This window comes from Myxocyprinus asiaticus, chromosome 3 (genome assembly GCF_019703515.2).
Source record: "Myxocyprinus asiaticus isolate MX2 ecotype Aquarium Trade chromosome 3, UBuf_Myxa_2, whole genome shotgun sequence".
Lineage (NCBI taxonomy): Eukaryota > Metazoa > Chordata > Actinopteri > Cypriniformes > Catostomidae > Myxocyprinus > Myxocyprinus asiaticus.
The window spans coordinates 31,731,991-31,759,252 of record NC_059346.1 but is presented as its reverse complement, the minus strand read 5'-3'; the positions used below and the strand labels follow the sequence as shown (position 1 = coordinate 31,759,252).

The following is a 27,262-nucleotide window of genomic DNA, read 5'->3' as shown; positions in this document are numbered from 1 at the left end:
GAGTGAGATTTTTTCAAAATCAGCAGTGTGTGTGTGTCTATGTGTTTTAGGGAGTGGGCTATTATTATTGAACCTTTTTAGGCTGCCAACACACACATACACAAGGGTTGTGCGGTATACCGGTACTAACTAAATATTGTGATACCAAAATTTTTTAAACGGTACAATATCATCTTTTTGTTCATTTCAGTACCATTTTAAAGTATGTGAGAGTTTTGAGATGAAATCAAGGACCATTTGAAAATAATAATAAAAAAAATCTCGATATGGCTAAGTGTGATCATTAAACAGCAGAAGGATGTCATTTAAAGAGCACCTATTTTGGTTTTTCAAATATTACCTTTCATGTAGTGTGTTATATAGCTGTTTGTGAACGTAAACAAGTCTGCAAAGTTTCAAAAATCAAAGTGCACGACAAATGGAGTTATTGACTCCCAAAACACACACATAAACACAATACACACTACTAATGCTTGATTTTTATCAGTGTGTCCAATAATATCCATCTGCAGAGATGCAGAGCAGTGTGTTTAATGTATAATTGGCTATGAACTGTCAAATGACTGTTTTCATCTTTGCAGCTCAGAGATTTCAGATCTCGAGTTGCGGGAAGCTTGATATAACGAACCCTTCACAAACAGGAAGAACTTCAAAGGTCTTTTAAAATAAAAGTCCTGCTGAAATAAGAGCTCTATTCATCTGGATGCATGAAATTGAAGACATTATGACAGAAAAATATTACTGCTGTATAAAAGTGTACATTTCAAAGTAGTCACAATTATATTCATAATAGCAATAATATAATATTAAATGGTTATATTATTAATATTATGTGTAATGACTATCAGCATGTTGTGATTCAACCATGGCAGCCTTTTGCCTCAGGTAATCAGATTGTTTTCATTTAATGTTCTCATTGAAACTGTAAAGCTCTGTTGTGCATCTTTTTTTTTTTTTTTTTTTACCAATAATTATATATATATATGTATGTATGTATGTATGTATGTATGTATGTATGCATGTTTGAATTTGATTAAAAACAATTTGATCATAACTTTAATTAAAACATTTAACATGGCATGATTAGAAAAATTAAAAAAGAAAAGGCATAATTTGTATCTATAAGACTTTATGAAGTTCTTTTAGTCAAGTAATTTTCTGTGTAATTTAATCAAAAATCATTTGTTTTTTTTCTTTTTTTTAAATTCGTTGCTTAAGTATCAAGTTAGTATCGATACCGGGGTACCAGGGCTGGTATCATACCAAAGCCAAAATTTTGGTATCGGAGCAACTCTAAAATACACACACACACACATTGGCAAACAATTCCTCTATGGTCCTGCTACAGAAATTCTCCGTTTGCAGCAGCTGCTGATTTGACAGGAAGTGATGAAGTCTTTTCTTCTGAGTTGAGGAGGTCAGATTCCTCTTCCTCCTTGCTCTCTTTCTCTCTCTGTTTTTGATTTGTTCAGTCATAGCCAGCCATCAGAGGAAGGGCACAAGTTTGACATCTTCATTGATGAGGATAAAAAAAGATGGATGAGAAGAAAGATCTAGAAACATAGGGATGAAAGAGAGGGATAGACAGGAACAGAGAAGAGGCCAGAGACAGAGGAGGCAAATGTCACAAAAAGAGTTTAACCCTGCAAAACTTCTTCAGTTATACAAATCTCTCATTCTCTCTCTCTCTCTCACACACACACACACACACACACACACACACACACACACACACACACACACACACACACATACATATTCTCTGGTGATGCATGTGAATTTGCTTTCATCAAAGGCTGGGAGATTTGACAGAAGTTGTGAAGCTATAATATTTACTCACTGTCTGTGACACTGAGAAATTTTATTTATTTATTTATTTTTTGGTGTTAAAACACTTTCTCCTATCCCAGCTTAAAGGGATAGTTTGCCCTAAAATGGAAATTCTGTCATAAATGTTGCACCCTCATGTTGCCCTAAACCTGTATGACTTTCTTTTTTTCCCCATAGAACACAAAAGTAGATGTAAGGCACTATATTAGTCTCAGAAAAGTTTTTTGAGACTAATGGTCTGTGTACAAACAATAGTATGCAAATATAAACACCATGGGACCACGCAGCCATCATACCGCTCAGGAAGGAGATGCATTCTGTCTCCTATAGATGAACGTAGTTTGGTGTGAAAAGTGCAAATCAATCCTAGAACAACAGCAAAGGACCTTGTAAAGATGCTGGAAGAAACAGGTAGACACGTATCTATATCCACAGTAAAACAAGTCCTATATCGACATAACCTGGAAGGCTGCTCAGCAATGAAGGAGGCACTGCTCCAAAACCGCCATAAAAAGCCAAACGTCATGGTTACTGGTGTAACCTCCGTTCCCTGCTGGAGGGAACGAGACGTTGGTGTCGATGTAGTGACACTAGGGGTCACTCTTGGGAGCCCGAGACACCTCTGGTCTTTGATAAAAGGCCAATGAAAATTGGCGAGTGGTATTTGCATGCCACTCCCCCGAACATACGGGTATAAAAGGAGCTGGTATGCAACCACTCATTCAGGTTTTACACTGAGGAGCCGATATAAGGTCCGGCCATTTCAGCGGGTAGTTCAGCGTTGTGGCAGGAGGGACCAACGTCTCGTTCCCTCCATCAGGGAACGGAGGTTACACCAGTAACCATGACGTTCCCTATCTGTCACTCACTCGACGTTGGTGTCGATGTAGTGACACTAGGGGTCCCTATACAAAACGCCACAAGGCTGAACTGTGTTACATGAACTGGCGGTGTGTGGTGGGCAGACTTGCTGTGTGCCTCATAGCCAGCACACCAGGTCGACACGTAACCTCCCCCAACACAGTTATGAGTGTCGAATGGCCCTTTTTGGGGACAAGTCGACTACCCAGAGATAGAGACAGGCTTAACCCAGTCGTGGCCTCTTTCCCCTTCTCTTTTTCCACTCCCTAAAAAAGAAAGGGGATTATCCGACTGGGCCGCCAGGTCTAGTCGGGGGGTGTCCCTCCCAAGGGGAGGACACCGCAGAGACCACACCTCGCCCCAAGAGAGGGGGGGATATTTAAGTGGAAGAATACATCACATGGTCTTTCCAACCATGTGGAGAGCCTTCAAGGTAGATCCTGCCCAATGGGGGAGGAGTTACTACAACATGGAGACTGGGGCAGAGGGGCTCTGCCCAAGGAAGACAGAGTTTGCCAGCAGGGAAATGAATTAGCGGAAGATATAGATCGCATGGGGTTAGCCTTACAGGGAACCGCCACATGCGGAGCACCAACCCCAGAACCGGGCTCTTAGTTAGCACATGTACTGGGCCGGCAGCGAGTCTCTCCGAAAACTCGACTGCCACAGGGCTCGGAGGAAGTCAACCAGGGAACAACTTTTGTGAACACTACTGGGAATTAACAGCGCACGTCTTCAGCTCAAAAGGAGGTGGAAGGCGCTATGTGCAAGCGATACATCCGGCCAGCTATCCCGGGCTTATTCGCTTGTGTTGCGTGCCACTACCTGGGACAAAACCGGTTCCACCCGGAGGTTGTAGAACCTTGCAAAGGTGTAGGACTTACCGTCGACTGCGTCGTGGTGTGCTGCTATGGCAGCAACGTACACCTTCAAGGTGGAAGGGGACAGCCTCCCTTCCAACCTCTCTTGCAGGAAGGAAAGAACTGATCTGACTGCGCATCTCTGGGGGTCTTCCCGACGGGAAGAACACCACTTAGCCAACAGACGCCACTTAAAGGCATACAGGCGCCTCGTAGGGGGAGCCCTAGCCTGAGTGAACGTGTCTACCATCGCAGGTGGGAGACAGCTTAGGTCTTCCGCGTCCCGTCCAGGGGCCAGACATGGAGATTCCAGAGGTCTGGGCGTGGGTGCCGGATGGTGCGCCTTCCCTGAGAAAGAAGGTCCTTCCTCAGGGGAATTTGCACGGGGGGAGCTGTCGCGAGGAGCGTGAGGTCCGAGCACCACGTCTGGGCGGGCCAGTAGGGTGCTTACCAGGACGACCTTCTCCTCGTCCTCCCTGACCTTGCACAGGGTCTGTGCAAGCAGGCTCACTGGGGAAAAACGCATATTTGCGAATGCCAGGGGACCAGCTGTGTGCCAGCGCATCTATGCCGAGGAAGGCCTCAGTCAGGGCGTACCAGAGCAGGCAGTGGGGAGGATTCTTGGGAGGCGAACAGGTGCACCTGTGCCTGTCGAATCGACTCCAAATCAGCTGGACCACCTGAAGGTGGAGTCTCCACTCTCCCTTGAGGGTAACCTGTTGTGATGGCGCATCCGCCGAAGTGTTGAGGTTGCCCGGGATGTGAGTGGCTTGCAGCGACTTGATGTGCTGCTGACTCCGTTGGAGGAGACGGCGGGCGAGTTTTGACATACAGCGGGAGCGCAGACCGCCTTGGCGGTTGACATATGCTACCGCTGCCGTGCTGTCTGTCCGAACTAGCACCTGCTTGCCCTGGATCAACGGCCGGAACCTCTGCAGGGCGAGCAGAATTGCCAGTAACTCGAGGCAGTTGATGTGCCAACGCAGCCGCGGACCCGTCCAGAGGCCGGCGGCTGCGTGCCAGTTGCCAACAGCGCCCCAGCCCGTTTTGGAGGCGTCTGTCGTGACCACGACGCGCCTGGAGACCAGTTCTAGGGGAACACCTGCTCGTAGAAACGAGAGGTCGGTCCAAGGGCTGAAAAGACTGTGACAGACCAACGTAATGGCCGCGCAGTGTGTCCCGTGGCGCCATGCCCGTCTCGGGACTTGAGTCTGGAGCCAGTGCTGAAGCGGCCTCATATGCTCATAAGCCCTAGTTGGCTGAGGTGTGAGAGCACCAGGTCCCTGTGTGCGCATAACACGTCTCGAGAGTGAGCTAAGATTAGCCAGTCGTCGAGATAGTTGAGAATGCGAATGCCCACCTCCCTTAACGGGGCAAGGGCAGCCTCTGCGATCTTTGTAAAGACGCGAGGAGACAGGGACAGGCCGAAAGGGAGGACTTGTACTGATACGCCTGACCCTCGAACGCGAACCGCAGGAAGGGTCTGTGTTGAGGAAGGATCGAGACGTGAAAGTACGCATCCTTCGGGTCTACCGCCACGAACCAATCTTGATGCCGGACGCTCGCTAGAATGCGTCTTTGCGTCAGCATCTTGAACGGGAGTCTGTGTAAAGCCCGGTTCAATACTCACAGGTCCAAGATTGGCCACAACCCACCGCCTTTTTTCGGTACAATGAAGTAGGGGCTGTAAAACCCTTTCTTCATCTCGGCTGGAGGGACAGGTTCTATCGCATCCTTCCGTAGAAGGGTAGCGATCTCCGCACAAGGTAGCAGCGTTTTCGTCTTTCACACCGCTGAACCTGGGCGGATGCCCGGTGAAGTGAATCGTGCAGCCGAGTCGGACGGTCCGGACCAGCCCTCGTGACGGACTGGAAGGCGCAAGCCATGCGTCCAAGTTCTGCGCAAGGGGGACCAAAGGGACAACGTCATCGGATGTACCGGCAGGTGGGGCCTCGCTGCGGGGTGGAGCTCGAGGTGCCACACCACGTCGTTGCCGTGCTGAGTCCGAGGACATCAAAGCACTTACCTGGCTCCTTGTGACCACCCCCAGAACAGCCTGGTACGGGGGAGGAAGAGGCCTGTCACATCGGGGGTGGATTTGTGCCACAGCTGGGTGCTCAGGGCGGGAGACCGCCGCTGGAGCGCCAACCTGCCAAATGGAGTGGTAGACGGTGGTTGTGATGCCAGCCATACACACCGGATACGTGACCCAGGGAACAAGGAAACCACTCTTGCTGAGCTCTTGAGTACTGCAGCCACTTGGGCATGCAGCGCAATTAAATGCAAAAGGTAACAAAAAGATGAAGATCTGCTTACCAGCTCCAGAGCAGTGGTCCCATTGGGGTCCCCAAATCGCCCCCAGTGCTAGCCGCGCTGGCCTCAAACCCGTGGGTAAAAGGACCGAGGCGGTAGCCTTTGGGGTGGCTCGCTTTCTTACGAAGGCGAGCCGCGAGTGCAACGTTGCCATGGACATTTTCTCGCAATGAGAACATGACCATCCACGAACGCTGTCTCCGCGTGAGCATTGCCCAGACACGAAAGACAGTGATCGTGACCGTTAGAAGGCGAGAGATAACGAGCACAACCAGGAATAACGCACAATCGGAAAAGCATCTTTAAAAAGACGCGTCTTTAAAAAGACGTTCCGTGTGTGCGCTCTTTTAGAGAAATATATACTCTTTTAGAGGGGAAAAATGCTCTTTCAGAAAATATACTCTCTAGTTTTTCTGCCGAAGCGTTCTCTGCAGTGCACCAGTGCAGAGGAGGGACAAGCCACTGAAATGCGCCGTCAGATCCAGCAGAGGTGAATGAACAGTAGTATTCCGCTCAGTGAGCATGACCGTTCGGCTCCGAAGAGAAAATCTGAATGAGTGGTTGCATACCAGCTCCTTTTATACCCGTATGTTCGGGGGAGTGGCATGCAAATACCACTCGCCAATTTTCATTGGCCTTTTATCAAAGACCAGAGGTGTCTCGGGCTCCCAAGAGTGACCCCTAGTGTCACTACATCGACACCAACGTCGAGTGAGTGACAGATAGGGAACTACAGTTTGCAAGTGCACATGGGGGCAAAGAAACTTTTTGGAGAAATTTCCTCTGGTCTGATGAAACCAAAATTTAACTTTTTGGCCATAATGACCATCGTTATGTTTGGAGGAAAAAGGGTGAGGCTTGCAAGCCGAAGAACACCATCCCAACCGTGAAGCATGGGGGTGGCAGCATCATGTTGTGGGGGTGCTTTGCTGCAGGAGGGACTGGTGCACTTCACAAAATAGATGGCATCATGAGGAAGGAAAATGATGTGGAAATATTGAAGCAACATCTCAAGACTACAGCCAGGAAGTTAAAGCTCATTCGCAAATGGGTCTTCCAAATGGACAATGACCCCAAGCATACCTCCAAAGTTGTGGCAAAATGGCTTAAGGACAACAAAGTCAAGGTATTGGAGTGGCCATCACAAAGCGACCTCAATCCGATAGAAAATTTGTGGGCAGAACTGAAAAAGCATGTGCGAGCAAGGAGACCTACAAACCAGACTCAGTTACACCAGTTCTGTCTGGAGGAATGGGCCAAAATTCCTGCAATTTATTGTGAGAAGATTGTGGAAGGCTACCCGAAAGATTTAAAGACAATGCTACCAAATACTAACAAATTGTATGTAAACTTCTGACCCACTGGAAATGTGATGAAAGAAATAAAAGCTGAAATATATCATTCTCTCTACTATTATTCTGACATTTCACATTCTTAAAATGAAGTAGTGATCCTAACTGACCTAAGACGGGGAATGTTTTCTATGATTAAATGACAGGAATTTTGAAAAACTGAGTTAAAATGTATTTGGCTATGGTGTATGTAAACTTCTGACCTCAGCTGTATATAAACTCACTTAGCACTTTATTAAGAATACTATGGTCCTAATAACAACCTGGTCTCATAGTGAAAATGTGACTCTATATAGATTTTTGCAAAAGTTGTTATACGTGTCTCCAGGGGCAATTCCCTGCAGTTTCTAGGTGAAATGAACACTAGAGGCGCTACAACAACTGTGTTTTATTGACTTTTCACTCAAATCATGACTTCAGTGGCTGATTCTGACTTTATACACTTATTTTTTTCTCTCTATTACTCAGCCCCTACTATGTTATGATAGAGACACTTTTAATCTAACGCATCTTTTGAAAAATTATACATTTTAACGCTTGTATTACAGACCCGCCTACATACAGTACTGTGCAAAAGTTTTAGGCACTTGTGAAAAACTTTCAAAGTGAGGATTTCTTAAAAAAATTATAAAAATTGTTTTCATTAATCAATTAACATCATACAAAGTCCAGTAAACAGAAAAAGAGCTAAATCAATATTTGGTGTGAACACTTCTGCCTTCAAAACAGCACCAATTCTCCTACTTAAACCTGGACACAGTTTTTCTTGCTTGTTGGCAGATAGGATGTTCCAAGCTTCTTGGAGAATTCACCACAGTTCTTTTTATTTATTTAGGCTGTCTCAATTACTTCTGTCTCTTCGTGTAATCCCAGACTGACCCGATGTTCGGGGTGGGGGGCATGCCATCTCATTTCTGTGAGGGCCATGCCATCTGTTGCAGGGTTCCCTGTTCTTGTATTCTATTCTATTTGCAAAAGGAATGTTTGGGAGTATAAAATGTAACGACCGCAACCAGGAATAACACACAATCGGAAAGTCATCTTTAAAAAGACGCGTCTTTAAAAAGACGTTCCGTGTGTGCCGCTCTTTTAGAGAAATATACTCTTTCAGGAAAATATACTCTCTTTTTCTGCCGAAGCGCCCAGGGGCGTTCTCTGCAGTGCACCAGTGCAGAGGAGGGAGAAGCTGCTGAAATGCGGTGTCAGATCCAGCAGAGGTGAATGAACAGTTCTGAGAATTCAGCTCAGTAAGCATGATCGTTCGGCTCCGAAGAGAAAATCTGAATGAGTGGTTGCAAACCAGCTCCTTTTATACCCTTTTATTTATACTTTTATCAAAGACCAGAGGTGTCTCGGGCTCCCAAGAGTGACCCCTAGTGTCACTACATCGACACAACTTCTCGTTCCCTCCATCAGGGAACGGAGGTTACGCAAGTAACCAGGACTTTTTGTTAAACTCTCATTTCTTTCTTCGGACACTACTGGTTAAGTTTAGGGTAAAGTTTTAGGTTAGGGACGTTTGTTTTATTAAAACCTCCATCTAAAATTCAACCTCGTCTGACTCTGATAACTACCTCATTTTGCTCTATATTGGCACCCGCTGCTGGACATTTCACTTGAAAAATGCAGCCAAATGTGTTTTGAAGCATGTATTTCATTTTTGAAAATACATTGCAATGCTCACAGAAATTTCATGAGACTAGGCTGCCTAATAAAGTGCCTGATGTGGTCTTCTGCTGTTATAGTCCATCCGCCTCAAGGTTCGGCATGTTGTGTATTCTGAAATGCTATTCTGCTCACTACAATTGTACAGAGTGGTTATCTGAGTTACCGTAGCCTTTTTGTTAGCTCGAACCAGTCTGGCCATTCTCCGTTGACCTCTCTCATCAACAAGGCATTTCTGTCTGCAGAACTGCTGCTCACTGGGTGTTTTTTGTTTTTGGCACCATTCTAAATGAACTCTAGAGACTGTTGTGTGTGAAAATCCCAGGAGATCACCAGTTACAGAAATACTCAAACCAGCCCATCTGGCATCAGCAATCATGCCACGGTTGAAATCACTGAGATCACAATTTTTCCCCATTCTAATGGTTGATGTGAACATTAACTGAATCTTCAAACTCGTATCTGTATTATTCTATGCACTGCACTGCTGCCACATGATTGGCTGATTAGATAATCGCAAGAATAAGTAGGGGTACAGGTGTTCCTAATAAAGTGCTCAGTGAGTGTGTGTGTGTATATATACTAGGGATGTGCGAGACTAGTCGACTAAATGGTTCTGATGCTGCTAGTTGACACTGGAATTACTAGTCGGTTAATATTTCCCCCATTAAACTGATCATAATTTTTACACATTTACGTTTGGCTTTATGATTTTACAGAGGCTGCGCTTAAAGTACTGTAATATTAATGTTACATATTTTAATTAGAATTAATAATAAAAATATTATTTTAAAAACAGGATATCTGGAGCAGATACAAAGTTTAATTTCACCTCAGGCTGCTCATGCTTCTTCCCTCACTTGCGGCACGCGTAGGAAAACGTCCTCTCGCTAGACAAGCAAACTCAGCAAAGTAGTTATGAAATCACTTCGGTGGTGCGGGAATCGGCTTTCCAAATGTTTGAAAGTCCCTATGGATGTTTTCACATTTGAGTCTTCTTTACATCTGTGCATGCTTGTACGTTATTTTTCCACTGTGCAGACTTTTTCAAGTGCAGGATAGCAGCCTCATGTAAGTCAAGTCCCGTCTTTCACCAGACCATGTCGACGTGTTTATTTTGCTCATCAAAAAATTTATGCTTTTAAGTAGCCTAGAAAATAACTGTTTATTTTCAACGAGGTTAAACTATCTTTTATTGTGTGCATGTCATGTTTAGAATACATTAGGTTTGTTGTTGGCGACATCACAGACCTATTTTTCTATCCTATAGATACTTTTTTTTTTTACATCGTAACTGTTATTGGTTAACGTTCTTCACCGAACAGCTGTCATATTAGATCAATGGCTAATGCACGACTGCATATCGTGAAATATGTGCAACTTTTCAGTGCATTTGTTTTCTCTCATAGATTTGGCTTAGCCTTCCTGTTAATTATTTTCAACAATGTCCTGACTGTTTTAATATGTTAAGTCACTTTTACTTGGTAAATTTCATTTAGAACATTCTGGGTTGATCTATTGGTCCTGCACTATTCATTCAATTGTTTTCAATAAATATGCCTGTTAAATATTCGCTAACATTGATTCAGTGAATGCGTGTCATGTTCTGTATTTAATATACAATGATTATAATGCATGGCCAGCATGTCGCAGGTAAATGCCCCTTTTCAGTGGAATTTAGCTTCGGATTTGGAATAGATTAACCCTCAGGGGTCGACGGACGCGCCGACGCTTCCTGCTGGATTTTTTCCTTATAACAGCGGAAACAACTTAAAATACTCCGTCATTTTTGGGCATACAGATAAGTGTAAGACATCATTAGAAACTATAAAGGGTCTACTTTTATTTGTGTACACTCACAATAACAACAAAACCTTGTGCTTTTGTAAGATAAAGAAAATAATCAGGGTGCGCTTTCAGCTGTCTCTCTCTCCGCGAGCATCTTTCTGAAACACTTCAAAAAATGAACTGAAACTCCGCGAATACTTATCACACAAACATGAAACATATGTCTAAAGAAAGCTTAAAATGTCAACTTTTAAATAAAACAATTCAAATTTAAAACAAATATTCTCCTGCAATGTAATCTGTTTGAAACAAAGTGATGTACAGTTTCTCCTGGCTCAGCTAATTATCCCTAATGTGATCACACACACCAGCAGAGCGCGCTATTCATACGGTAATGTGCTGAGGTGATCAATGCAAATAAAAAAAGCCCCGAGGCAATTTTTATATATCCTTTACTATATATATATATATATATATATATATATAAATGCAATTTATTCCTGTGATCAAAGCTGAATTTTCAGCATCATTACTCCAGTCTTCAGTGTCACATGATCCTTCAGAAATCATTCTAATATGCTGATTTGCCACTCAAGAAACATTTATTATTATAATCAATGTTGAAAACAGTTGTGTACAATTTTTTTCAGGATTCTTTGATGAATAGAAGTTCAAAATAACTGCATTTATCTGAAATAGAAAGCTTTTGTAACATTATACACTACCGTTCAAAAGTTTGGGGTCAGTAAGAGTTTTTTTTTTTTGGAAAGAAATTAATACTTTTATTCAGCAAGGATGCATTATATTGATCAAAAGTGACAGTAAAGACATTTATAATGTTACAAAAGCTTTCTATTTCAGTTCAATGCTGTTATTTTGAACTTTCTATTCATCAAAGAATCCTGACTTTTTTTTTTAATGTATTGTGTATATGCCCTATATCAGATATTACATTTTATTCTGTTCCCAGGGGAGGGGTCTTTGTCTCCTCAGGTGTTAGTCACATCAATATTCATGATCATTCACGCCTTTCTCATACTAAAAGTGTATTAAAAAAGTTAAATGACTATATTGTTTTGTATGAATGAGTGATCAGGATGGTTTTGACATCATTTTGTAGCAAAAACTCTAGGTTACAAGATCCAGTTCTCAAAGGTCTTGTGAACAAATGTTAAGTATGTGTTATGTGGCCTTATTTCAGTGACTTACAATTTTTGTTTTTTTCAAAAACCATGCATAAACGTTATTTACTCAAAAATACAAACGTACATACAATTTGTAACATACATGTTGCTCACATATTATTGTAGCCCAGTTTGTGCTGAATACAGTGTTATCAGACTTTAGCCATTCATATGTTTTTAAGCAACTGAAAAAAAGCACAAATGTCAAGGCATGTCAAAACTTCGCCAGGGCCCAAAACACCCTCAGATCCCAGAGGGTTAAGTATTTTAAATGGGTCGCATAAACAATTTTTTATTGACTGTTTTCTAAAGGTTTTTTTTTTTTTATTTTTTTTTTTTTTTAGACAAGTCGACAAGTCGACTTTAAAATTTCCCATTAAACGTCAGTGAAATTAGTTGTTCAGCACATCCCTAATATATAAATATATATATATATATATATATATATATATATATATATATATATACATACATATATATATATATATATATATACATACATACATATATATATATATATATATATATATATATATATATATATATATATATATATATATATATATTTTTTTTTTTTTTTTTAAATAAATATATTTCTCCAAACTTGTAACCCGCAAGTTAAATGATTGGTGCTGTTTAATATAAAAATAAATGTTATTTGGTTGTTTTATAATAAATGTGTCTTTACAATTACATGACCAAATATCATGATAATGGATGTTATGGTGTCATCTTATGTGCTTTACACTTGTGCACAACTGCAAAGAAAGCACACCTTTGGTGAAATAAGCTAAATAAAAACGGCAGCGTCTCAAATTCTTATCGTTTATTTTATTTTAGCATTTATTTTTGCCAAACAACATCAGTACTCTGATGGTTGGCAATGAATGGTTGGTAAAGTGCCCTTCAAACTGAATGTTTACACTCCCTTCAATTTGGAATCTCACCTTAGATGGCTGAATACCATGTGAAGTCAATCGGTCGATTGGAACACACCTAGTCACTATTTTTGCAGTAAGTCTGTCAAATTAAGACATTTTAGAAATTTTAATTTCCTTTGAATTAAAGACAACAATGCACATTCGAATGCTAAAACTGTGTACTTGGATTTTTTATGTGTGCCAAGCACTGACGATGATCGATTGCATTCTTGTGCTAAAAAAGGCTTGATTCAGTGCAACAAATAGAGTTTAACACAAAGCAGGTGTTTCGAGACGCATTTTTAAAGGTTGAAGTTATTTTTAAGAACGCTTACGCTCCTGCACGAGACGCTTGAATAAACAACGATACATGGTGAAATGATCAAAGCTGTTCATTTAGCACGTTTACAAAGACAACAAATGGTAAACTGGATGGTTGCAAAAACGTTCATGTGAACAGCCCCTTAGGTGGAGGCTGTTGCGTCGTTCTCTTATCAGCATTTCTCAGATTTAGCAATGGGTTTTAAATTGCTTTGTTAGGAAGAGAGATCCTCGCATTCTGTTCAATGTAAACGCCCACTGTTGATTGGCTAACATCGTGCCGTCCCTCAAATACAGCCATATTTGAATAAGCTCCACAACATTATAAAACTAAATTTCAGGGTTTGCACGTAACGCACATCCAACACATTGCATCCGAATATATTAAACTGTTCACTCAAGCACAGTAGCACAATAAACTATTAAACAGTCATGACTAACAGTTTTGCTGTCAGTTCCAATAGTATTTTTAATTGCCCCATCCTTCAATAACAGTTCCTTTGCAAAGCTTGAATCATATTGTGACTGGTTCACAAGCAATGCACGTTGATATGAGCCGAAAGAAGTGGAATGGACCAGAACTTATGCGTTTTTAAAATTTGTGCTTGTTCTGCTCTTAAAATGCAGCACACATTGCCAGAAATGTATCAAAATGATCAAAGACGTCCATTTAGTGCATGTTTACATAGACCAACAATTGAAAATAGTACAGATGGTTTATACACAAAACAGCAAAACTCAGCATGGGGGTCTCCAAAAGTTATAACTTGACATCACATCTTTTAAAAGCAGTGCGAGATGCATGATAATGGTCAAAGCAGTTTGTCTAGTGCATGTTTATGTAGAAAAACATTTAGGAAGGTGTCCTGTATAAGTCCCCTTTTGTGTAAATAAATCTCCCATGACAGATGAGGTGCTGTCTGACTGTTGTGCCAGTGGGCGGGGCCAAGGGTGTGACATTGTAAAACAGGGCTGAAACGATTAGTCGACATTATCGACAATGTCGACAATAAAAAATTGTTGACAATAATTTTCGTTGTTGAATAGTCATTTGATCTCATTTAACGTAACACGAGATCACATTAAACTAATGATGACGCTCGAGAGCAGCACTGTAGCTCACGCCTGAATGAGGAGAGGAAGAATTACACAGCTCACAATCCAGATGCACTCTAAACTTTCCAAACAGCTTCAGGTGATACAGATCGCAAAGTATGAGGGAATTATATGTCCTGATCTAAGGGGGAGAGATTGAAACTGCACTCGGCTGAGGCACTCTCTGTCGCGGGGATGCTCATCCCTCGAGCGCGCGCTTGCTGCTGCTTGATTATAATGTGATGGCTTGCGACTTATTGAATCATAATGTATGTGTCACTGTGCATTTCTTATTGTGAAGAAAATTGGCAATACGCAGCTATATTAATAAGAGAGAGTTTGTTTTTTTGTGAGTTAAAGATGGATTGAAGTGAACAGAAAGGTGAAAGAGGATAGTCTTCGCCCCATTACACACCGAAATAAAATATGTTTTATATTTGTTTTTTGTTTTGGCTTGTTTTCCAATAAAAATATCTAAAACTCCTTTAAAACAACGCACATTTTCTTTAGCAGCTATACTGCAGAATAAAAAAATTGTTATCTGAGAATGTTGAATGTAATATTAAAAATACAGATATTTTAAAATATCTAAAAATCCTTTAAAAAAAATGCATTCACCTGAGAAGCAGCATTTAAGATATTTAGATCTTGAATATAAGTACATTTTGTTTTTACTGCACTCACAGAAGTATAACCAAGTGAAAAAATACACTTATATACAAAATACACTTATATTTAAGATACATTCTCTTAAAGTCTAAATATCTTATATGTTGCTTCTCAAGTAGATGTATCTTGTTTTAAGGATTTTAAATGATTTTAAATGGAAAACAAGACAAAACACTTGATAACAATATTACTTTTTTTGCAATTAATTTCTTTACTGAATTAAAAAAATTAATTCAGTGAATGTCATTTAGAGGTATTTTTAGAAGATGATTTTGTCCTCTTTATTGTTAGTAAGTATGTTTAAAACAACCTTTTAAGTCGGGGCACAAGCTGAATAACCGGTTAAGAGCTAATGATTAATCGTTGCAATAATCGCCAAATAGTTGAATAATCGTTCTAATAATCGTTAGATTAATCAGTTATCAAAATAACCGTTAGTTGCAGCCCTATTGTAAAAGTGGGCATTGATGTCTTGCTGTAGAGGCAGTTTTTTGCTGACGTATTGGTTCTTGTGACATCACAAAATCCACAATTTTCAAGCGAGCGGTTTTTGCAGCTTGGTTTAAATAAATGCTCTTTTTCAATTGAGGAGGAAATTTTGAGTTCCCTATCTGGCACTCACTCAAAATTGTGTCGATGTAGTGACACGAGGGGTTGCTCTTGGGAGCCCCAAACACCTCTGATCTTTGAGAAAAGGCCAATGGGAATTGGCGAGTGGAATTTGCATGCCACTCCCCCTGACATACGGGTATAAAAGGAGCTGGCTCGCAACCACTCATTCAGATTTTTTCTTCGGAGCCGAGCGGATTCCACTGCCGGTCCATTCACCTCTGCATGCTGTTGGATTTACGGTGCATTACAGCGGTTTCTCCCCCTCGTGCACGGATTGAGTGCAGAGAACGCCCCTGGGTGCTTCGACAGCCTAAAAGACTATATATTCTTGCAAAATAAGAGTATATTTTCTCTAAAAGAGTGGCACTGACAGAGAGCGTCTTTTTAAAGATGCCTTTCTGTCTGTGTTTAGTTCCTGGTTGCGGTCGCTACCTCTCCGTCTCTGATGGCCATGATCGCTGTCTCATCGCTGTCATGGTTTTCCTTCTTCAGAGGGAAAGCCACTCCAGCTGCTCTCCGCCCCGGTCCCTCTACCTACGGGTATGAGGCCACGTCGGTTAGCACTGGGGGCGATTTGGGGGCCCCAATGGGAGTGGTTCCACCGGATAATCCCCCACGGACCTCCCATTCCCCAGTATGCTCGATTGCCCCGGTCGAGTTCTGGGATGAGACAGGTGACTCGCCCCACGGCGAGTTTGATGTCTCATTCGGGGCTCTCGATTGCAGCATCGGAGAGCAGGCTGATCCAGTCGGACGCAGAGGACTTGACTGGGCTCCCACCTTCTGGTGCGGTCACCCAGTCTGAGGCTGACGTGGAGCTGGCGGCCATGCTTGCCCGGGCGACTGCGAGCGTCGGGCTGGAGTGGAACCTTCCACCCTGCCCTGAACCCTCACGGCTTGACGATTGGTTCCTGGCCTCAGAGCGCCGCTCATGGCTGCGCCCCACCCCGGTCCCATTCTTCCCGGAGGTGCACGAGGAGCTCATGAAATCGTGGCAGGCACCTTTTACTGCCTGGTCCCAATCTCTGAGCTCCTCCGCTCTCACTACCCTCGATGGTGGGACGGCCAGGGGGTACACGGCGATAAGGCAGTTGCGGTGCACTGTGCCCGCAAAACGCGGCCACTTGGTGGAATCGTCTGAGACTCCCGTCCAGGGCCTGTAAGCTCACGTTGTCCATGGTGACCAAGGCTTACAGTGCCGTTGGCAGGCCGCCTCCACCCTGCACGCCATGGCTCTCCTGCAAGTGCACCAGGCCAAGGTGCTGAGAGAACTGCATGAGGGTTGTTGCCGGACACCGCACATTCTCGGCAGGCATGCTGCTGTGGAGGCGGGCCTCCCACCCCTGCGCACCCAGCTGTGGCACACACACGGCCACGGCCAGGAGGTTGTGACGAGTCACGAGTACGGTCTCCCTCCTCCCCATTGCTGACCAGTCCTTTGTTGGGTATTCCCTCGGTGAAGGGCGAGAACGCCGCTGCCCTGCATGCAGAGATTGCAACCCTTCTGCAGAAGGACGCGTTAGAGCCTGTCCCTCCAGCCGAGATGAAGAAAGGGTTCTACAGCCCCTACTTCATGCCAAAGAAAGGCGGTGGGTTGCAGCCAATCTTGGACCTGTGATTACTAAACCGGGCCTTGCACAGACTCCTGTTCAAAATGCTGACGCAGAAATGCATTTTGTCGTGCATCCGGCATCAAGATTGGTTCACGGCAGTTGACCTGAAGGACGTGTACTTCCACGTCTTGTTTTTACCTCGGCACAGGCCCTAAGTGCAAGTGTCCAGGCATGTCGTGGTTACGACAGATGCCTCCAAGCAAGGCTGGGGCGCCATGTGCAATGGGCATGCAGCCGCTGGCTCCTGACAGGGCCGCAACTGCGTTGGCATATCAACTGCCTCGAGTTGCTGGCAGTATTGCTCGCCCTGCAGAGGCTTCGGCCGTTGATCCAGGGCTCCCTCTACGAGGCGCCTGTATGCATTGAAGTGGCGTTTGTTTGCTAAGTGGTGTTCTTCCCAACGTGAAGACCCCCAGAGATGTGCAGTTGGGTCGGCGCTTTCCTTCCTGCAGGAGAGGCTGGATGGGTGGCTGTCCCCCTCCACCTTGAAGGTATATGTGGCCGCTACAGCGGCGCACCATGATGCAGTAGACGGTAAGTCCCTCGGGAAGCACAACCTGATCATCAGTTTCCTTAAAGGGACGAGGAGGCTGAATCCTCCCAGGCCGCGCCTCATTCCCTCATGGGATCTCTCTGTGGTCCTGCGGGGCCTGCAGAGAGCCCTGTTTGAGCCCCTCGAGTCAGTTGAGCTAAAGGTGCTCATGTCCATCAAGAGGGTTGGGGACCTGCGTTCTCTGTCAGCGACACCTGCCTGGAGTTCAGTCCGGCGTACTCTCACGTGATCCTGAGACCTCGACCGGGCTATGTGCCCAGGGTTCCCATGACCCCATTTAGGGATCAGGTGGTGAACCTGCAAGCGCTGCCCCAGAAAGAGGCAGACCCAGCCTTGGCATTGCTGCGTCCGGTGCGTGCTTTGAGCATCTACTTGGATCGCACGCAGAGCTTTAGACGCTCTGAGCAGATCTTTGTCTGCTTTGGAGGACAGCGGAAAAGGAGGGCTGTCTCCCAACAGAGGATCGCCCACTGGGTCATTGACGCCATCGCTTTGGCATACCACACCCAGGACATGCTGCCCCCCTTGGGGCTTTGAGCACACTCCACTAGGAGTGTGGCGGCCTCCTGGGCCCTGACCAATGGCGCCTCTTTAGCAGACATCTGTAGAGCAGCAGGCTGGGCAACACCCAATACCTTCGTGAGATTCTACAGTCTCCGGGTTGAGCCGGTTTCGTCCCGTGTGTTGTGAGGTACGAACAGGTAAGTATGCGGGGCAACTGGCCGGGTGTACCGCTTGCGTCCAGCACCTTTCCCTTCCTGGAGGGGAAGACATGCGCTTTTTTCCCCCCAGCCGAGTTCACGAGACCGTGGACCCTGGATGTCCTTCCTCCTTATCCCTGTGGCAGGCGAATTTGGCTGGGAAATTCGATATACCCATATGTCTGGGGGAGTGGCATGCATATTCCACTCGCCAGTTCCCATTGGCCTTTTCTCAAAGATCAGAGGTGTTTGGGGCTCCCAAGAGCGACCCCTAGTGTCTTACAGTATGTTTTTATAGTAGAATGACCTCTAATATGTCAAGATATCAAGGAAAATTTGATTCCTCATGTCATGACCCCACTATTACCAGCCCTATTTTGCAATTCCTTATGGTCACGCTAGTGGCGCAGAAATTACACACTTTACCTTAACAATGAAGTTACTGTTTCTTCTGGATTTTGTTTTAATTTTAATTGTTTTTTTACCAACTTACAAACTCCTCTTATATATGACTGTGTGTAGCTTTGTTTTGTCATATGTAATTGCAGTCTGTTTGTCCTTGTTAAAGTGAGTGTATCCATTCTCATTTTTTTTCTTTTTCCTCTTATTGAGAACATAATTGCGCTTCTCAATGGCCATAATTACGGAGTCATTATTGGAGCTCTCAATACTGTAAAAACCTCACACAAAAGTATGACCACACATACAGATGGAAGTCCTGTTAAAGTGAATGTATCAGTGCTCATTGTTTTTCTTGTTCTTCTTATTGAGAACATAATTGCTCTTCTAAATGGCCATAATCACTGAGTCATTATTGGAGCTCTCAGTACTGTCAAAAACCTCACACAAAAGTATGACTACACATACGGATGGAAGTCCTTGATGCTGTAAATGGTTGTTTTTTATATTATGTGTGCATTAAAGCAGTAAACAGCCTGTGGTGAGAAGAATGAACATCACAGCAGAAATAAGCACAAGAATTACATTATACTGAATATTTGGGTTTCATCATAATATATCAGGAAAACACAAGCTTTAATAATCTCCGTTTATCTTTTGTTTTTTATTTAAAGGATTTGTGTATCTGTTTGCTTGCCATTATTCTGTATGTGTGCATGTGTCTTTAATTACAGGGTGTTTGTTTAGTGTCTGTGCATATATTATTTGTACTTGTAGTGCATTGTGTGTGTGTTTTTGTTTTCGTCTCTGTGTATGTTTTTAGTTTTAGGCTTTTTGTCTGTGTGTGTTTTCGCATTTGTTCTTGTGTGTGTGCGGTAAGCAAGGACTATGTTGCAATCATCTCCCCTTACAGACAAACACTGATGCGTGCACACACACACACACACACGAGTCAGTGTTACCGAGAATGGAGTAGATATTCCCTAAATGTCCGACCAGTGCTGATCATCACATGAACAATAAGTTATAAACTGTTATAAATGAAGTGAGATGCTTCTCTTTCCCTGTCCAATAAATCATAGTCAACAGATCTGCTTCACTCCTGTCTTTTCTCTTACTTTCCTCTCTTTCTGTAATATTTGGAATTGTTTTTTATTTTGAAATGTGTTATTAAGAGTAAAAAGGAACATCGATGCTTCCTCTGGACTGGTTTGTGGAGGATTTTGGCAGTCTAGGAAGGTATATGAACCCAAGTTTTTCCGCTCATGGTTGTGGGGTGCAAAGAGATGCAGATTCTGCTGAGAGCCTGTCTCAGAAATGAATGTGTGTGTGTTTTATTTTGACAGTGTATGTGTTTTCTGTTGCAGGTTTGTGTCAGGGAAAGGCTTGGTGATCTACCCGGAGATCGGGGACAAACTGGACATTATCTGCCCCAAAGGGGACATGGGGCGGCCGTATGAGTTTTATAAACTCTACTTGGTAAAGAAAGAACAGGCGGAGTCTTGCAGCACCATACTGGACCCCAATATACTGGTCAATTGCAACAAACCAGAGAAAGACATAAAATTCACCATCAAGTTCCAGGAGTTCAGTCCAAACTACATGGGGCTTGAGTTCAAACGCTTCACAAACTATTACATCACTTGTAAGTAACTCTTTCTAACTTGGCTGCACTTTTGGGAACAAGATGGTTCATGAAGAGATAAGAAGAAATAATCACTTCAGAAAATGCCAAAACTTGTATTGTAAGGTTAGTTTAGTCTATAGTAATTATAATGGGCTTTCATTTAAGAACAGTAGAAGTCAGTAGGAAGCCCCCATTTAGCTCACAAAAAATATGTGTGTGTGGGTATGTTTACTTAGCTGTAGTTTAGGGATAAATGTGTCCCCGGAAGTTAGCTAAATCTGACATAAATTCAGGGACATCCTCAATTGGAAAATCGATTCATAAATATTTGTTTTAAAATACAAACTCTTCTTTAAGTGGTAGGTACTCTAGGATTAGAATAGCAAGGAATTTTAAAGATGCCGGTTTTTGATTCCTCTTAGTGATTCCGATTATTTATGGGTTCCATTAACGATTCTTTTAATACTTTTGAGGAACAAATATTTGGAAATAAGAAATGCATTTTTATTGCATTTACTGCTTTCAGAAGCCTGTTTGCCAAATGAAGAAATCATTTGAGATTTCAACAGAGGAGATATAACAAATCAGAAATATATTTAGGACAATTCTTGCAAAAGGGGTCTTTTCAAAGACTTATTAAATATATAGTTAGGACCATTTTAAAAATAAAATTCTACTGATTACAACAAAACTAATAACGTGTAGGCCTATCTTTAACAAAGGGTCATTCGTTCAGGAACTGTACTACACTGGTCACACTGTATGTTTTGAGTCATTCATTCGGGACTCAGACTACACTAGTTGCACTGCATGTCTCGGGCTGTAGATTTAAAAGAACTGGCTCATCATCAGAGTCATTCATTCAGAAATCAGACTACACTTGTTGCACTGCATGTCTCATGCTGTGGATTTAAAAGAACTGGCTCATCATCAGAGTCATTCATTCAGAAATCAGACTACACTAGTTGCACTGCATGTCTCGGGCTGTAGATTTAAAAGAACCGGCTAATCATCAGAGTCATTCATTCGGCAATCAGACAACACTGGTCCAGCTGTATGTTTTGTTCAAGAACCATTAACAGAACAAAAAGTCATAAAAATCACATCTTCTCTCACCTCTTTTTGTAAAAGAAGTTTTCAGTGAGTGAGAATGATATTCCAGCCACAAAAAACAGTAACAGTTGGATTCTTTATTTGATTATAGATTCTCAAATGATTTCTTCTCTTTGCCACATAACATTTTACACCTGAAGACTTGCACACAAACATGTACTTTACTGACAAACTCTCTTTCGCAAAGTATCTTTAATCTTCTTTTCTTGTCTATCTCACACACCCCTAATTACATCGAAAGAATAAAAAAGTATTACTGATGCCACTGATTAATCATTAATTCAGAGTCTTAAACATTTCTCAACAAGTTCATAGTGTAGCATAAATGCAGACTAAACTCTCAGAATATGAGATGAAGAAAGCAGTGGAGCGCAGGATAAATGAGACACTCTTTCTTTTCGTATGGTCAGTGTGCACTCCTTTTATCTCTTGCACTCTTTTTTTTTTTTTTACTCTTTCCCCAAGGATGGAGGGGGAGAGAAGGAAAGAGGACACTTTCAGTCAGGCATGTCTCATTGGTTGTCTTGCATCACTGAGTTCATGGTCTCTTGGCTATGACGCCCAGACATGTCCCATAACCCACTTCACCTCTAGTGACCCATCACAACAACTACACCCCCAGCAACCAGTGGGGCTGCTATTAGATCCATTAACACAAATACACACACATAGACTCCCAGACTAACAGTTCCTTTATCTTGCTCTGGTGAACAGGATGAGTCTGGTTAAAATAATTTTGCTGAAGTGTGTGCGTGTGTCCGTGTGTCCGTGTGCATGTGTGCATGTGTGTGTGCGTGTGTGCATGTGTGTGTGTGTGATTCGAGTTCAATGATTTTTGCTGTCTTGTCATCTTGTTTCAACTGGTCATCCATTGAGTTAATAACTCAGCAAGAGACTTTCAAGCGTGACAGTTTTGCACACGTCCATACATTCCTCGTCAAAAGCCTCTCGAACAATGTTTTTACAACCCTGTCAGTCTGCATGTTTGGTATGTCACATTGTTGCACATTTACATTGTTTACATGCAGTGAGTTCCTGAACTGATTGTAGTTTGGCATCAGCTTAGATGCAGTTTAATATAAACCTCCCCTTATGTGTGTTAAATGTAAGCAAGATGTCTGCAGTCATCTAAACTGACCACTAACTAGAATCCTTTTAAAATGCACACAAACACTTACACAAAAACACAGAGGTTTCAACAAAAGCATATTGAGCTAATTACCCTCAAAATCCCCAAATTAAAAAACAAGCAAAACAACATTTTTCTGGGTAGATTTCTACCCTAGTTTTTTGGTCTTTCTTGGTGCACTTGCATTTCTTGTGGGATACGTTTATGATGTTTTAATTCTAACATTTATATTTTAGTTAGCATTACAGTTGAGTCATTGGCCCCAATTTACTAAATGTTTGCATGCAATCTTTACACCCGCAAAGTGATTTTTCAAGCCTGAATGTCATTTCAGAATCGGAAACTACGAGAGCAAATTAATATGAATGAAAGGCAGGTATTAATCTGATTTGCACTGTGCATCATGCTGTCATTGTGACAAAAAAGAGACTTTGAGAACAGATAATACATAGAACACCCTTTATTGACACACAATAATGTGAAATAAAAATAATACTCATGAAAAACAGTTTTATTCAATTATTTTAAAACTCCGTATCATAACTGATAACATCATTAGCTTGCTAACAATTTATGCCAAAATTATGTCATAATTTAATGTTTTAAACATTGTTTTTAACTGCCGAATTTTTTAAGTGCCGGTTCTTTCCAGTACTCGAAGCATGCCGATACACGTTAATGTGTAAGCTACATAATATTGTATTTTCTTTGTGAATTATGAACATTTCAAGTAAAAAGTGTCATGTGCATTCTCATCAACTACTCTTACACTTGTTAAATAGCAGTGATTTTATGATATATATCATACAATTCTATAAATAAACATATAAATGACATATTGAATAAAAATAAAATGGTATTTAGTGAGAGCTGTACTGTAATTGCACTTGGTGCAAGTACCACACACAAAAGCCACCTTTTGGAGGCTGTGTCCAACATATTTGCACATGTAGTTATTTGCACGATTTTTCTTAGAAAATCACCCACAAAACGCCCATGACATGTACATGCAATTTCATAGATTGCACAAGCAAATTAGCGCCTATTATTTGAGATCTTAGTAAATCGGGGCAATTGTGTAGTTAACCTCTTTAATATAGATGATGAATTTGTTTATGATCATTTAGCAGTGAGCTTGTTCTGGTTGTTTCTGTTGATTTCAGAGCAGTTACATGCAGCTGCTGACATCACTAATCTTGACAAATCATTATGTGTCACATGCCCACCTGCTTTGAGTCTGCCTTTCAGGCTTGACAATGCTTTTTCAGCTGCTACACCTCCAGATGCTTTTTATCCATCCATGAGAATCTGCTGTTCCTCCTGTCACTATTTTTGCCTCTTTCTGTGTGGTGTCAAGTGTCTCTTTACTTCTTTGCCTTTTCTGTATCCTCTGTTATATGGCTGTGTTGCTTTCTGTGACACTGACTATTTCTTTGTTCCAAAACCTAGTGAGCTGCCTGCGAAGGCAGCATTTTGAGGCATCATAGGCATGCTTCCGACATGAATGCTGTCAGAAAGGTTGGCTTAATTATGGTCCTAAGGCAGAATCACATGTATCTTTTGTGGAGAACTTAAGATGGGAGACGGTGCAAGAAACATTTTAATTATAGATACTTTATATTTTTATTGAAAAGTTATATTTCATTCAATGAAAAGTAATGATAAAAATAGTTATATTAGTATCATTATTATTTTTTATTTTTTTTCCCAATTTGGAATGTAGTGATTTGCCTCAATCTGGGTGGCGGAGGATGAATCTCAGCTGCCTCCGCATCTGAGACTGTCAACCTGTCTTATCATGTGGCTTGTTGAGCGCATCACCACAGAGACATAGCGTGTGTGGAGACTTCACGTCATCCACCGCGGCATCCACGCTCAACTCACCACGCACCCCACCAAGAACAACATTATAGCGACCATGAGGAAGATGACTCTACCCTCCCTAGCAATCAGTCCAGTTTGGTTGCTTAGGAGACCTGGCCAGAGTCACTCAGCACACCTTGGGATTTGAACTAGTGAACTAGTGAACTCCAGGGGTGGTAGCCAGCATCTTTACCACTGAACTACCCAGGCCACTATTAGTATCATTATTAATATTAAGAAGTATTATTAATTAAAGGAACATTCCCAGTTTAATACAAATTAAGCTCAATCGAAGCATTTGTGGCATAATGTTGATCACCACAAAAAATTATGTTGTCTTGTGTTGTTTCTGAAAAAAAAAAAATTCTGTAAAGGAATTTTAATGGAAGTGAATGGGGCCATTGCATAAACACTACAATACATACAGTTTCAAAAGTATAGCCATAAGACATAAACATTATATGTATTAACATGATTTTAATTTGATAAAATCGCTTACTAACCTCATCTGTGTGAAGTCATATTCAGTGTTAACATCCAACTTTCCATCATGATAAAGCAACACCACTTAATGCCATAACATTGGTAAATCCCTGATTTTATCACACTAAAATCATGTTAATATTATTCTTTTACCCAATAATTGCATGTGCTATGCATTTCCATGCTTGTCAGAGTATTGTGCAGTTAGTTTAACATGTTAACGACAAACTTTATTAAGTTGCTGCTATGTAGTCTGTTCCAAATCAGTCACTTATGAGATTCCATAACAGATAGTATGCTGTCTTAGAAGGCAGCTGCCTATATGGGCTCTCTAAGTTTTGGAACAGAGCTTATGTTTCCTTTTCCTGCGGAGCTCACCACACATCATATCATTATGCCACCATAGTTGTATCCAAACATGACTCCTCATTTCACAGGAAGAACTGTCCAGCTCTTTGATTTCTCTCCTTTTAGTTCACAAGATTCTGCTTTACCCTCCACTTCATCTGCAATTTCAATTAACATCAAAATTACACTACCTCTCGGGACAGGTTATAATTTAAATCTAAACTCCAAACTCTAATTCATCCAAATTATCGGTTTATCCAGAAGGCTACACATGTCAATATGTAGATTTTTCCCTACAGAGGTTCAGAGCACTGGCTCAAGAGGCCAACCCAGCTACTGAAATCCCCTCTTTCTTATCCTTTATCCATGTAAATATTTGTCAAATCACCTCCAGTCTGTCTGCAGAGGTTCTTTGAACCACCGGGTCCATGCTCACGTCCATCAGTTTCAGCTTCAAAATAATATGTTAACATTCTCCTGTCAAGGCATGGCGCAGTTTTAGCGCAAGTGCTCCATACACATTGAGCTGTGGTGTTGGTACGGATGTTGTTGGTTCGAGTCAGGGCTACATTGTGTCCGGAACGATTTCCCCCTCTTATTTTCTCCTCCATTTTCACATTTACATTGCTGGCATTCTCACATTTGTCTCTGTATGAGCTGTTTTTATTGTCGGGGTATTACACTTTGACTGGACTGGGGTCACAAAGTCTGGGCTTAGTCAGATTCTGTCTCTGTTTCTAATTTTCAAGAGAGATTCTGAGAATTCTCTTTTTATGGCCTGGTTTAATTCCACCAGTATGTGTTCCAGAAAGACACTGGCCTTGTCTGATCATCTGTTTCACTTTTGTGTGAATTTATTAAGCGGTACTGGTCTGAAATGGATCCTGTTAGTTGTTTGAGGGTGGACAGCCTGTAGACCAGAGAGTGATTTGAGCTCTCATGATATTGAGAGCTTCAAAATGTACAATACTTTGTGATGTCAACTTCAGAAGCATTTTGAAATTTAGAGACCTGATCTAGACAGTTACCATGACAAACTAAAGCACAAAGCCACGAGAGGCCGCGCATTACAGTGATTTTACTAGAGATGTGCAGAACAACTAATTTCACTGACATTTAAATGTAAATTTTGGAGTCGACTAGTCTAAAAATTAAGAAATCCTCAAAAAAAAAAAAAAAAAAAGTAAAAAAACCTTGTGTGTTTATGCGGCCCATTTAAAATACTTAATCTATTCCAACAGCCAAATTCGACACTAAATTTAGCTGAAAAGGGGCATTTATCTGCAACGTGTTTGCCTTGCATTATGATCATTGTAGAACATGACACGCATTCACTGAACCAAGGTTAGCGTATACAGGCATATTTATTGAAAACAATTGAATGAATAGTGCAGGACCAATAGAGCAACCCTCTTTTGTTCTAAACGGAATTCATCAAAAGTTACTTAACATATTAAAATAGTCAGGACATTGTTGAAAATAATTAACAGGTAAGCCAAATCTATGAGAAAAAAACAGGCTGAAATGTTGAGTGTATTTCACGACGTGCATTAGCCTACGATCTAATATAACAGCTGTTCGATTAAGAATGTTACCCAATAACAGTTAGGATGTAAAAAACAAAATAAAAAAAAAATAGCTAGGATTTAAAAAAATAGGCCTGTGAGAAATGTACAAAACACCTTATGTTTTGTTCTAAACATGATGTGCACACAGAATAAAGGATAGTTTAAGCTTAAAGCCCAAAGTATACTTCGGTCAGATGTATAGGATGCGTGACGCAAATCTCGTCATTTGCAGAGTGCACGAGCACTGAACGATCCCGATTTTTCTAACCGCTCGTCTTTGAACGTGCAGAATGCGCATGCCCCTGGAGTTATTTGCACTAATAAGCCACAAGGTGGCAACACTTACATTTTGAGCCGTTGCTGTCACAAAGAAGCGCTAGAAGAAGATGTAATCA

At 41.9% G+C, this 27,262-nt stretch overlaps 1 protein-coding gene across 1 annotated transcript in view; it reads left to right on the top strand.

Moving 5' to 3' along the window:
* efnb1 (ephrin-B1) overlaps positions 1 to 27,262 on the top strand; it is a 79,028-nt gene that overhangs the window by 26,101 nt on the left and 25,665 nt on the right. The window contains exon 2 of the mRNA XM_051667006.1: positions 20,104 to 20,381. Coding sequence (XP_051522966.1) covers positions 20,104 to 20,381 — 278 coding nt within the window. The remainder of the gene's footprint in view (positions 1 to 20,103; positions 20,382 to 27,262) is intronic.